At 32.3% G+C, this 15,184-nt stretch overlaps 2 protein-coding genes across 2 annotated transcripts; one reads left to right on the forward strand and one right to left on the reverse strand.

Moving 5' to 3' along the window:
* The first annotated feature begins 1,723 nt into the window (after nt 1-1,723).
* LOC140050332 (cathepsin O-like) lies at nt 1,724-6,142 on the forward strand. The gene is made up of 8 exons (XM_072095480.1): nt 1,724-1,940; nt 2,069-2,271; nt 2,780-2,822; nt 3,268-3,281; nt 4,078-4,308; nt 4,417-4,455; nt 4,646-4,815; nt 5,079-6,142. The coding sequence occupies exons 1-8, from the start codon at nt 1,788-1,790 to the stop codon at nt 5,204-5,206; spliced, it is 981 nt and encodes a 326-aa protein (XP_071951581.1). The 5' UTR covers nt 1,724-1,787; the 3' UTR covers nt 5,207-6,142.
* LOC140050331 (tryptophan 2,3-dioxygenase-like) lies at nt 6,111-15,034 on the reverse strand. The gene is made up of 10 exons (XM_072095479.1): nt 14,696-15,034; nt 13,207-13,340; nt 12,292-12,425; nt 11,333-11,470; nt 10,760-10,870; nt 10,250-10,357; nt 10,008-10,116; nt 8,826-8,963; nt 8,599-8,689; nt 6,111-8,218 (listed from the first exon to the last, which is right to left on the reverse strand). The coding sequence occupies exons 1-10, from the start codon at nt 14,737-14,739 to the stop codon at nt 8,014-8,016; spliced, it is 1,212 nt and encodes a 403-aa protein (XP_071951580.1). The 5' UTR covers nt 14,740-15,034; the 3' UTR covers nt 6,111-8,013.
* Nucleotides 15,035-15,184: the final 150 nt, after the last annotated feature.

A 15,184-nucleotide genomic window follows, 5' to 3' on the forward strand; every position in this document is an offset into this window, starting at 1 on the left:
TTTTTAAGTTTATCCTATTCTTTATCACTGTGCTCAAGTATATACCAAAATGACTACAGTCGAGAACAGTGTTAAACGGGATCATACATTAATGTTATTTGTTGTATATTGTTAAGTTTATCCTATTCTTTATCACTGTGCTCAAGTATACCAAAATGACTATAGTTGAGAACAGTGTTAAACGGGATCGTACATTGATGTTATTTGTTGTATATTGTTAAGTTTATCCTATTCTTTATTACTGTGCTCAAGTATACCAAAATGACTAAAGTTGAGAACAGTGTTAAACGGGATCATACATTAATGTTATTTGTTGTATATTGTTAAGTTTATCCTATTCTTTATCACTGTGCTCAAGTATACCAAAATGACTATAGTCGAAAATAGTGTTAAACGGGATCATACATTAATGTTATTTGTTGTATATTGTTAAGTTTATCCTATTCTTTATCACTGTGCTCAAGTATACCAAAATGACTATAGTTGAGAACAGTGTTAAACGGGATCGTACATTAATGTTATTTGTTGTATATTGTTAAGTTTATCCTATTCTTTATCACTGTGCTCAAGTATACCAAAATGACTATAGTTGAGAACAGTGTTAAACGGGATCGTACATTGATGTTATTTGTTGTATATTGTTAAGTTTATCCTATTCTTTATCACTGTGCTCAACTATACCAAAATGACTATAGTTGAGAACAGTGTTAAACGGGATCGTACATTGATGTTATTTGTTGTATATTGTTAAGTTTATCCTATTCTTTATCACTGTGCTCAAGTATACCAAAATGACTATAGTTGAGAACAGTGTTAAACGGAATCATACATTAATGTTATTTGTTGTATATTGTTAAGTTTATCCTATTCTTTATCACTGTGCTCAAGTATACCAAAATGATTATAGTTGAGAACAGTGTTAAACGGGATCATACATTAATGTTATTTGTTGTATATTGTTAAGTTTATCCTATTCTTTATCACTGTGCTCAAGTATACCAAAATGACTATAGTTGAGAACAGTGTTAAACGGGATCGTACATTGTTGTTGTATATTGTTAAGTTTATCCTATTCTTTATCACTGTGCTCAAGTACACCAAAATGGCTATAGTTGAGAACAGTGTTAAACGGGATCGTACATTAATGTTATTGGTTGTATATTGATAAGTTTATCCTATTCTTTATCAATGTGCTCAAGTATACCAAAATGACTATAGTTGAGAACAGTGTTAAACTACATCGTACATTAATGTTATTTGTTGTATATTGTTAAGTGTATTCTTTATTCTTATTAATTGTACTAAATTATTAAAAGAAACAGTAGTAAGCATAACATTTCCCCACTCCTACATTAACATGGTAGGACATTGTAATGGTCGCAGGTGGCTCAACTTTATTACTGCAATGGGATGGACATGGTCCTACTACCACCTTACCATCCAATAGGATTCCAGTAAATTTCCTTTACTACCAATCATAATTTAAATGACCCCTTAAGTTAACAAGGAAATCAGCCTATCCCATTATGCCGGTAGGCTTCGTCGTACAGGCGTACTGCGGTAATAGTTGAGAATTCTCAACTAGCCAATTTGGTATATTTTATATACCTGTCAATAGTCGACTATGATTGTATGCAAGATAAATAAATGGTCATAGCGCCACCAATATGTAACCGACATGGTTACGCTCGAGTGAGTCTATAGATAAACAAAAACTGTCTTCCTGTTTCCTCTTTTACAACAACAACTGGGTGAAATATGGTTTTTAGCCTATATTGCTGACAATCATGTTTCTTCTTACATTGTTATGTAGTCTTCTGTGTTCTAGGCAAATCTTAGCTCTTTCAGAAGTTGACAATTTTAATAGTTTTATTATGAAATTCAATAGATCTTATGAAATTGGTTCAGAAGAGTACAACAAACGACTTTCTATTTTCAAGGTAGCTGCCAGCACCACTACTTGTAGTAACTAGCCATATTTTAACAGGGGGTTTTGTTGGGAGGGGAAGAGGTTAATATTATAGTTTATACTGCAATATTAAATATTTAAACACAATTGATTTTGCAGGAAAGCATTGAAAGACAGAGACGGTTAAACAATGGAAGAAAGGATCCGGATGATGCCAAATATGGCATTAACGATTTTTCCGATTTAACTCCGGAAGAGTTCACACACAAATATCTTGGAGGTTATCGGCCAGAACAAATTACTCACCTAGTTGATATACAATTTAAACAGAATTATAATAAAATACCATCTAAATTTACATTGTAAGTTAAAGTCAAAGTAATCAATTTTATCAATAGAACCGAACCTCTTTCATCAAGGAAGTAATACCTCCAACAAAATTCCCCCCTTGATAAAATGTCCCCTTAATAAAAATGTCCTCTTAATAGAAATATCCCTTTTATAGCAGTGTCCTGTGTTAAAGGAGGGGGTACTGGTGTACGTACATAAACACGTAGTATATAATATTATAACACAAACCCTTATATTATAATGAAAATTATATAACCACAGATTGGTGTTGGATAATATAAATCTTCTTACGCTAATATTCTCTTAAATATTTATGGTATATATAAAAAGTCAAAAATAAGTTAATAAAATAAATATTAATATCGTTTGAGAGTATTAATAAATAATAATTCTTTTGAATATAAAATGGGCTAAAAAGAAGAATTGAAATATACCAAATTAACATAAACACTACAATTATTACAAATCAAAACACAGTTTGGCCAATAAAACAGCTATCAAATTTAAATTGTTTTTCAGACAAGGTAAAGGAGTTTTAACATCTGTACGTGACCAAGGGAAGGTAATTAAACTAAATGTTTTAAACACGTAGATAACCATCCGGCTTCTTCTAAGCTCATGTGATGTGATATGCCCATATATGGACATGATGATGTTATATTACTATCATATTTGAGTGTGTCCCTACCAAATTTGGGGCATATCACATCTTTTGTCAAACTAGTTTGATAGTGTAGACAGAACTTAAGTCTCTTTCCATTGTTAAATTTTATGGAAGACATGATGTGTTATTATAACTAACAATATGTCATTCATTAAAGATAGTTATTTATCATACAGTGTCTGTGACAAAAAGCACACTTCTACCAGTACACTATAGCACTCCCTTAATGTACACCAAGTACCTATAAGTACTGAACAATTATCAGTGTTAATTAATTGTCTTAAGGTTAAGTACCAGTAGTTTTATTTTATCTATTTGATATCCTTCTTTTTCATTTTAACAGTGCGGAGGTTGCTGGTAAGTAAATATAACAACAATTTTATTGGCCAGATGATTGACGTACTCTGACGTAAATCTCACCTTATACTTATTGGTGCAGAATCTAACCCTAACCCTGGCCCTGGGTGCAAGCTTGTTGGTCTAGAGGTATGAACACCACGCTAGTGATCTGGAGGTCGTGGGTTCCAGTCCGAGATGCAAAGCTACTTAGCTAGTAGTTCACCAATTCCTCTTCTCCCGGAGATTAGATCTATGTGACTTGTAGATGTTGATGATTCCTAGAAACTATATTTACAGTTTTTTTCATATCACAAACCCCTTGTCAAATCACTTGGATAGTACTAGTGTCCATATTGTCACAGGCCTTTCCAATCACAGAGTATGATTCCTACTGGATAAAAATCAATACGCTAACAAATTTCAACAATTTGTTAAAGATATATTGTCCCCCGGAAAAAATGTTTTTGTTGAAAATACCATTTTAATATCACATAAAATTATTCACTTTTACCAAAAATTTGATAGAAAAAAATAATTCTTTACCTGAAAAAATATTTTTTTTTAAATGTTTTTATTGAATATGCCATTTTAATATCACATAATAATTATTTAGTTTGACCAAAAACTGGATAAAAAAAAAAAATTCTTTACCTGAAAAATTTAACTGAAAAATAATCAAACTGCGAAATGACCTATTCAAAGCCTTTTTTTATTCATCTTTTATTTTTTTCATCTTTTTATTCTTCTTTTATTCTTCATCTTTTCATGTTTTTTTCGTGACAATACATCTAATATAAAAATCATTTTCCAACAGGGCGTTCAGCATTATTGAATGTATGGAGACCCAGAGTGCATTAAAAAGTAAGAAGCTTCCTACGTTAAGCCCACAGCAGTTGATTGACTGCGCACAAGGCGGTGGGGATGCGGGTTGCCATGGCGGAAATGTATGCAATACATTGATGTGGATGAACACAACTGGTTTCAAAGCTGTACATGATAAGGAGTATCCATTCAAAGAAACAACTGGAGCGTGTAAAAAGATGAGGTTAGAATTTTAAAATGATTTGAAGACAGGCACCATGAGATTAGTTAGCAAGCACCATGCACGATTATTTTTAAAATGCAACCCTAAAAAATGAATACTTTCTTTCAGTACTGGAATCCTCTCAATCACTGACTACTGGTGCAAAAAGTAAGTAAGCCAGTTATTTTGTAGACATTTTAATTGTACACAACCATAGAGATAATCACTATAATATCTCTATGACATAAGACACAGACGTGTCACAGGTGTGACCATATGCTAATTTTGTTTTACCAGTAAGCCAATAATAGGCTTTTATAATTTATTTATTATTTATTTCTTTTATGATTTTGATTAGTATGACGGGTAAAGAAGATGCAATGGTGGCTAGCGTATACAACCACGGGCCATTGGCTGTGGCAGTAGATGCCTCAACATGGCAAGATTACATAGAGGGCGTTATCCAACATCACTGTTCGCCGAAATTTACCAACCATGCTGTGCAGATTGTTGGCTATGACATATCAGGTGAAAATACTACCTTATATCCTCGGGTATAATCCCACTTCGGGTATAATCCCACCCCTACTTTATGTCTGATTTCACAACAAACCAATCATTTTTTTCCTGAACCCGGGTATAGTCCCACCACACAAAGTCAGCCCAATTTTGTGTTGGAATATACCAGAGGATATACGGTATATTAATATGTGTGTATTAGTATGAGTAAAACTGTATACATTAAACAAACAGCTAGCATTGCAATGTATATTATTTTTGTTTTTCTCTAGGTGGTACACCATACTATATTGTTCGGAACTCATGGGGTAAAGACTGGGGGTTAGATGGCTATGTCAAAATCAAGATTGGTGCAAATATGTGTGGCATTGCTACGATAGTAGGCTCCTTGGATGTGTGATATTATGCACAAGGTGACACCAACAGTACTATGTTCTAATATAACAAAAGCATTTTATCAACCTGGTGCCAACGTTTTCTTTCTAGAGATGAAGTTAGTAGATTTAGTTTCTGGCCCTTTAATAATAAATAATATCCTGGATTTATATAGAGCGCATAATGTTGTGAAACCTCTAAGCGCTGAACATTATTACCCCGGTCATTTTTGCATCAAACACGTATGGAAACATACACCCATAATGCAGCTAGTAATCAGCGCAAAGTTGTGTCTTGACCTACCCATTTATACACCTGGGTGGAGAGAGTATCTTGCCTAAGGATATAAGCAATGCGGCAGAGTTGGATTCGAACCGCGATCTCACGATCAGTAATCCAACGTCCAACACACTGCGCCACACACCCTTACACCTTTAAACATTATAGGTCATAAGCACTATATTCATTAAGAGTGTGTACCTACCCATGAGTAGAGTAAAGTGACACGTAATAGAGTGTAGCCAGTCAAGTTTTACAGCTTGGTGTTTAACAAATGAAAATAAAAATAGATTATATTATAGCGGTAGAACTTCCAGTTAGACAACATTAATTATTGATGCAATTGTGAAGGTACACAACTGAAACTAATATTACTTAAAGCCAATTTACACAGACAAGCGGTAACGGTCATAAAAATATGTTATGTTATTCCTTATGACCATTTACACAAAGTGCGAGTAGTAAATTGAAAAGAAAAATTATAGTAACCAGAATTATAATGTAAATATACAGTATTAGTAGACAGAAAGATGAGGGGAAAAAAGTGAAAAGTTTCCAATATTTTAAAATTGGACATGATATATTTGATAATTTCTTATTGAAATCATTTTTTAGTCACATAGTGAGTTGTCACATATAAAGATTTACAATTAAAATTGTCAAAAATACCGTATTTATTCAAAATAAAGGTAGTAAAGGTATAGACTTTTTTTTGTACACCATAACCACTTTTTTGATACAATATTTAACCCAGTTTGATACAAGGCAAGCATGTTAACCTCTATCAAATTTGGTTATTCCTATATGATAAATATGAACAATGAAAACATGAAACATCACCACAAAATCTCTATGAGAATACAATGTGTTATTATTTATTAAGGCCACTTGTAGGACCAAAATATTATTTTGACCCAGTACAAAAAACAATGTTCAAAGTGTTCGAATTAACTAGAAAGTGCATCAATGATTATGCACTTCTTTAAAATTAAATTTTCCATTAAACAAGCACTAAGGTATTATAATTACAGTATTCCCTTACTACTGTATAACAAGCCAAATATACAAATATAATGGTAAAGTTAAACCCTGTTCTCCTACACTAGTACTGTAAATTAGAAATGCATACAAAACAAACAAAATATTTACAATCTATAGGTCTCTATACAAAGATCTTTTAAATTACATATAATTTAATATATTTTTTTACACAATAATGACTTGTTTTTTACATGATGACCTTTTTTGCATGACGACCTGTTTACATGATGACCTTTTCTTTACACAATGACTTGTTTTTACATGATGACCTTTTCTTTGCATGATGACCTGTTTTTACATGACTTTTTCTTTACACAATAACTTGTTTTTTACATGACATGTTTTTACATGTTGACCTTTTATTTACACAATGACTTGTTTATACATGATGACCTTTTCTATACATGATGACCTGTTTTTACATGTTTTACTTGATGGCCTAACACAATACAAGAGGCAACTAAATCAAAAATTGTAACTACCTAATTCAGGAGCTGCAGAAAGGCTGCAGTCTAAATAGAAATTGACGTTAACAACGGCAACTAAATTGCATTTATAACAGTCCTTGTACTGTGTGTTTATTTGCTACAATGATCTCTGTACAACTTACATAATTACAACTACATAAATTAACACAGCACAGAACAAATTTTAAACTGCCCAGTGATATACTAATTCAGAACCTATCTCCTTGATATGTAAATGTCCAAATCATTAGACCAATTGGATAGCGACCTTATATATTTGCAACTGAATTAAACGTAGATCTTCAGGCTACTTGTACTTTGGTACTTTTTCAACCTAGTCTAAAGATATATGGCGATCGAGCCTTTGTGGTTGCAGCTCCGAAACTCTAGAAAAATATTCTTAATTTTATTAAAAGTCACCTTCAATCAAAGTTTTTAAAAATCTTTTAAAAACACACCTTTTTTTTTCTTTGTATTCAATCCGATATCTCTTAATCTCATTAAATAAAAAATCTAATTGCTTTCGGACAATATGCTGATTGATAAAAGTGCTATATAAATATGATAATAACTCTATCTAAAATAAATAATGAAATAAAAAATTAGGAACAACAAATATATATTGTTTCCTCGATATAAAAACTAGAATACAACCAACTAAAATCTGGACACCCATATTTGGAAAAAAGTTTTATTTTATTTAAAACTTTCTTTGATTATCCTGATTCAATTATGTAGTTTTATATTTGTGTGTCATTTTGTTTATATTTTGAACCACATAAATCAAATATAAAATCAAATATATTTATTTTCTATTGCTGGTACACATTAAAAGTAAGTGGCTGGCTAAACTGTATTTTAGATGAGATTGCATAAATGTCACATAAATTGTGCCCTAATTACCATTAATATTAACATATATGTTTAGGGTCTCGCAGTAAATTAGGTTCGATAAAAGGCAACGACTAATTTATAGTTTAAATACACAATTCATTTTTTTTTATATACACAATGTATGACAATCCATTAATGGATCAGTGGAGTGTCACATGATCAGAGCAGTATCACCATCACCAACCATTGGGTTGTCGCCTTTCCTCTTTACATCTTCACTTTTAGGTGTGTGACCTGGGAAGCTTGGCAGTGTAGACAGGTGACGATGCATCGTATCCGTCAAAGATGGAATGTATTCATTAGGCACGAGATACGATGACAAGTTGTACAGGTCAAGAAAGACTTTATACCGATCACTAAAACAAAGAAAATAAATGTTACTACTGCTATTGTACTACTACTACTATTCTGTATCTGTGCCTTTGGAAAGAGAATTTATTCATATATATGCTGTATAGGCCTCTGGACCTGAATATATACATAATTTTATATATTATTGGTGCATCAATAAATACTGATGTCTCCTTTCAAAAGCAAAATATACAAATTTAGAAAATATGTTTGATAACTTTAAAAAAACCCAATTATATTCCTATGCTTCAGTCTCACCTCTAATTTACGACAAACACTAAATTCCATTTTTAATGCAATCAATGTATATTTCCTCGCCCATCAACCCCCCCCCCCCCTCTTCCCCAATTTGTTCCCAAGCCTGGAGTAGAAGACCCTAGCATACCTGACGGTGGACCTGAGGTATTGGTATCCTGATGATCCACCAGTACCAAGTTTGGAACCAATCATCCTCTGAACCATCTGTGAATGGCTTGCTAAAAAGTACAAAATAATTAAAAACTCATTAAAAATTACGCATTTTTAACCAATTAATCTCAGTAAAGTAGATACATTTGTTCAACAAAATAACGAAATAAACGTGTATCGAAATAAAGAGTGACAAATTCATACCCCTCCAATTCATAAGGAGTTTGTCTAGATCCATTAAGAGGTGTAAAAACTGGAAGGGTTGACTGAACCGAATCTCATGACGATATAATGAAATCATCATGGCTCCTTGCAATGCCTTATGGGATAGTCGCCTCTCACCTGATGAAAAAAAAAACTGTTTTTATAAGAATAAATGCCCGAGTATTTATTTTTTTGGGTGTAACATGTACCGTATTAATCAAATAAATACCCCCTAGATATGAAAAATAAAACACAATTGATATCGAGAAGTGATAACATACAGGTTTTTTTGTTTTTGTCGGTTTTTTTTTTTAATTTAAATGCGAAATAATTTATAGCATTCAGCATTATGTAATTTCTACTTGGCAGCTCTGTAATAAGCAATCAGAGCAGTGGGTAGTCTATTAAACAGCTGTTAAAGTTTTTTATGAATATAATAATCATAACTTTTGGTTGTAAGAAATTTACAGTATATAATGGTATAATTATATTAAGGAAGGTAAAATTTGCTGGTACAACGACCCAGTCACTGTTGTATGATAAACCGACAGCTAAGCAGCAATAATAGTATATTATATCAATAATTAAAAAAAAACAGTCACATGAAACATACTGGTAAAAATATAATAATAATATGGCATTAGATGATAGTATAAAATGCTGGTTATATTACTACCAAGAGATGATATAACTTTGTACAATCGTCTAAATCTTTAATACTACAGTACTTGGCAAATTGTTCTAAACTTTAGGTCCAGCTAAAGGAAACGAGCGGTCTGCAAATTTTTTTTCGTGGGATTGACCTCACTGGCGCTTGAACGTGCAACGCAAGCTGCATTCTGTAAAGAATATCTCATAAAATATCTTGGTGCAGAAAACTTAGCGAAAAAGTCATGAATATGAAATTGTGAGCAATGATTTACTAGCGTAGTGTGTACATTGACAAAAGAGAAAATATTTCAAACTATAAGTATTTTAAAATCAACAAGTATACAGTATACAATAAACACAATGTATATATGATAATCATAAAATCAACAGGTCAATTATTTCTATTCTTAAATTCAAGCCTTTTTATTTCATTGTGTGCACCAGAGCATAACGCTAGGCCTATGTAACATTCTAAAGTAAACCCTGCTCCATTGTGATAGTGTATTTGTATTTTGTCATTCTAAGCCTTACCTCTTTTCACCAGAGCGGCGTGTTGGCTCTCGTCCAGAACGCTTTCAAAGATTTCTTTGTCTTTATTGTACTGCTCCATTAGTTCCTCGGCTTCGTACCCTGTAGTTGCCTGCGATAAAGTAATTATATGTAAAGTAAGGGAGCTGAAGGGAGGCATGAGAGGTCTAACCTTTGTTTTTTCTAGTTGCGTCAATGTAGAGTACAGGGCTAAAGAACAACTCCCTAATGATTTAATTTCTTACCAATGATTTATTTTTTATGTCTGTTAGCATTCTGTCGATACTGTTTTTCATCTGTTTTGAAAAATCAAATCCATCTTGCTCCAAGCCAGGCGTCCTCTCCAGCCATTCCTTGGAAAAAAACAGTATTGGATTTAAATACAGTGTGCTAGGAGACAGCTTTACTGTACCAGAGAACACACACCACCTTGATGACATGATAATGACAATGTAAAGATATGAATCATGATAATGACAATGAAAACGACATGATAATGATGACATGACAATGGCATGATGAAAATGATGACATGAAAATGACATGATGATGAAAATGATAATGATAATGAAATCAAATGATGATGAAAATGAAGATGACAATAATGACATGATACTGACAATGATGATGACATGATGATGAAAATGACATGATGACGACATGATAATTGTAATAATGACAATGATAATGACAACATGATAATGACAATGGTAATAATATGATAATGACAATGGAACTTTTCCCTTGTGACAAACCTGTACAAGCTGGAGGAGTGACGGTTTCTTTTCTGATTCTTCTAATTGTTTGTATATCTCTTCACAGTGAACTTGTTTATATTCTGTTTTGTTGTACCTGATTCTCCATTCCTTTAATTCATATAAAGTAAAGATAGATATACTTTAATGACATTTTCTTTCTCTGAAGATATTTGGAGATATATTTAAATTTTCATGATATAAACCAAATTCTACCCACCATATGGTTATGCAACTTCGTAAGAGATGTTCTGGTTGCACCTCGATTGGATTTGGAAAGAGCCTAATACTATATCTTAACAATCAATTCCCTATTTCCACTCCTTAAGCTCACACTATCAAACTAGTTTGATAACAAAAGTGTGATGTGATGGTGGTGATATGCCCAAATAAGGTAGTGATATGACATCATCATGTCCATATGGGAACATCACATTTTTGTTGTCACATAAATAAAGTTTGATAGTGTAAACAGAGCTTTTTATTTTCTTCAAGTGCCTATCTTTAACCTATGTAAATTAATGTCCCAATTCAACCATTGTTTATGATGCTTTTACTATCTAATCCACTTACAGGTTTGATTCCAATTATGTTTTCTAACATACGAAACTGATAACTCTCAAATCCTGACGACGTTGCTAGATACGGACGAAACTCAGCAAAGTCATGCGGTGTCATTGTTTCAATAACGCTAAACTGGGATACAAGCAGCTGTAAAATTAAAAATCATTATTTTATTTCTTTATTTCATACGCATCCAACAGCGAGCAACTCACCAATTACAGAATGGATAAACTATTTTATAATTTAATATATAAACTAAGTCTCATTTGAGGCTTAGGGAGTGGAATTGAAAGAGTTGTGAGTTATACTCCCTGACACCAGGTCAGGATTGAACCCCAGATCTTGGGATTGGAAGGAAAGCATGTTGACCACCACAGCTACAGTATATTACTATTAATAGGAATTAAACTTATTTATCAATCAAGTTCAGAATTCATAAAAAAAATAATTTTTTTATTTAAACTTTATAATCCTTTTAGTTGGTTCTCCTAAATTGCAATAAATTATAAAACAATAAAGATCAAAACAGAAGAAGGTAAAAAACAAACTTTAGAGTAATTAAAACAATCAAAAGTGTTTCAAAATGTTAAAAGGTTAAAAATGAGATAATACCTAATATTAAAATAGGTGACTCAATTGCAATGAAGGAAGAAGATCTTGTGGTATTTTGACTAATCTCACAACTTTAACAGTGACACACAATGGTGGAATCATACATGTATTTACAATGACTTAACTAATATTAATAAGCCTTTAAATCTTTCTCTAGAAAGGTCACTCTGACCTACTTACTGTAACAGTAATTCTATGGAAATTCACAGCACATTGTGTAAATTATTATATATTTCTTACAATTTCTCCCTAATCAGTAATAACGAAAACAATAAGTTCTTTTCAGAACTATATATGTGGTGTACCGCAAACTTTATATCAACATAAAACAATAAAATTATTATATTTATTGTTACCTTCATAATTTCAACGACTCTGTTCAATCTTGAATTCATTATTAACTGTTTGTTCTCTGCTACTGGGATGTCACTCAATATGGAACAAATCGAATTTAACTCAAACAGAATTTGTTTAAACCACAGCTCATATACTGTAAGATTTAAAACCACAAACATATTTTATAATTTCCCAGTAATTATTATTTTATTAAATAAATGATAAATTAAATAAAATAGAGTTACTATAGTTATTTTACTGATGGTGCTGCACACACTGCTAACGGTACTTGAGTTCATATGGAGAAAATTAAATTAAACCACAAACATATTTTATAATTTCCCAGTAAGTATTTCATAAAATAAATGCTAAATTATAAAATTAAATCAATTATATACTATTAGAGATACTAATGTGTAAAATTTAAAACCACAAACATATTTTATAATTTCCCAGTAATTATTTCATTAAATAAATTATAAATTTAATCAATTATAATACTAGAGATACTATAGTTATTTTATTGATGGTGCAGCACACACTGCTTACTTGGATTTAAAACAAAGCCATCACAGCTATAATATACTAAGTAAAGTAGTACAGTTTCATCAGAATAGGGCAACATCACATGAGCAATAATAGTTAATTAAATACAGTCAACTCTCCCAATACCATACTAATATGTCTGGTTTTCCGTAAGTGGTATTGGGAATGTGTTGCCAATGGTAAAAATGAATTTAGGACCTTTTGGACCTCAAGAAAAGTCGGGTTTTGGGAGAGTTTCCGGTTTTCAGAGAGCCCAGTATTGGGAGAGTCCACTGTATCTGAATGAAGACTCATTTAGGCTTATTGCAGTAGGAAAGAAGATGTCGATGGTGCGAATATGATAATGGATAATGATAACAGATTATATTATGATGATATTAACACAATACCTTGGTGTATTACTATGAAAAGATGTTCATCGTGAATTGGATTTTTCTTCTTCTCTGTTTGCATCTCCACACATGATAGTAGTTTGTCCAGTCTTAAGTACTTGCCGTAAGTTGTATCATTTTCACCATTTTTACTGAAACATAATTTAATATAAAAATTTCATTTATTTTATTAAAATCATAATTTGATTTGTTTTGCCTTCTGCTCTATTGAGAACTGGATATTCAATTTATAATAATAAATAACATGTTCACGTTGTAAAAATCTTTTTACGCTCCCTCATCCTTCAGATTGGATGTACAATTGAACCATAATATCCTCCTGCTCATAAAACTCAAGACTTGTTATGGTAGTTATAATTCAAGATAGACAATAAATAGGTTTACACATAAATAGAGATAGGCCTGTCACGATAAATATGGTCCGGGGCCAAAATCGGTCCGGCCGGACCAGTTTTGGCTCTAAAGTTGTGGCCAAAAGCAGTCCGCCACTGCCAAAATCGGTCCGGCCTTTTCTTCTGTCGATTTTAATTGAATTACTAGGCCTATGATGCGGTTTTAAGTTGTTTATGGCTAGAAAAATATCCCATGATATATATTAGTAAGTTATCTTGTCGGATAAATACTATAAATGAATGTATTTTATCTAAAAACATGACTTAGGTGTTTACTCATATTTCAGCCTGCCACACACTAACTATTGCCAGCTAGATTTTATTTATGATTGAGGCCTTTTTCCTTCCTCAGCCTAATCAATATTGGATAATTGTTTTATAATAATTGTATTGAATTGATATATTGATTGATTAACCATAAATTGTTTTTAACATCATGGGGAAACGAAGATGTTAAAAAAGAACAAATTGGATTAAAAACAAGCAGAGATACATAAAGCCTAACAATTAGTACTAATTATTGATGAGTTACTACTAATAACGATAATTAAAAAAAACAGGCTTAATTTATAACATTAAAATAACAAATAAAACCACGTAGTTTCAATATATATATTTTTTTTAAAATGATATATACATTATGACTCATTTTGCGCACCATATATTTGTAAGACCGGACCATATTTGGCGGCCAAAAACAGTCCTACTGCCCGGACCGATTTTATCCAGGCCGGACCAGTTTTGGCGGCCAAAATTGGTCCGGCCGGATAGGTTTTGGCAGCCATAAATGGTCCCTCAGACTGATTTTGGCAGCCAAAACTGGTCCGCCGGACCGATTTTGGCCCAGACTGATTTTGGTGTGACAGGCCTATGCACTCATCAGTATTGACTTGTTGAGTGTACTACTTCAACCTACTACTATACTAATAATAGGCCTACTCTATCTCCCAAAGCAACATCCGGCAACACAAAAAAACTAGCCTAACAAAAACGTTTTTCCTCAACAACGTGATGATATTTGAACCGGGAATTCCCGGTAATTAACTCATTGTAAAATAAAGACAAAAGGGTATGAAATACTGAAGATTACTTACCGTTTAGGCGGCGATGAGTCTCCATTCAGGTAAGGACATGCCATATTAAAATGTGTGTTTTAATTTAGCGAAGTTTTTTCTTGTTGCCCCTTGTTGTCGGATCAATACTCAATGAATGAATGGCGTATGAAAAATACGATATGTTTATTCATGTCGAACAATTGGACATTGGCCAATAAAATTCCTTTATTTAGCCGCGCCTCCAAATGGGACCCAGTGAAGCATGGAGGTATAAAATAGCTATTTTTATACCTTACACCTTACTCCATGAATGAAGCGTTTCATATAAACATTTGATTTTATTTCAATATTTTAATTTGCAGCTTGTACTTTATTTTATTACTATCACAAAATACGGGTATAACTTTATGATTTAAGATTTAGGGCGATAGTATGGTAGTGACCGAAAAAAGATATTGGAATGACTGAAACCATACAAAAGACAACGCAGTTTGCGTTTTATATCCCAAATAGAAACGAATGACGCGT

Source organism: Antedon mediterranea, chromosome 5 (genome assembly GCF_964355755.1).
Source record: "Antedon mediterranea chromosome 5, ecAntMedi1.1, whole genome shotgun sequence".
Lineage (NCBI taxonomy): Eukaryota > Metazoa > Echinodermata > Crinoidea > Comatulida > Antedonidae > Antedon > Antedon mediterranea.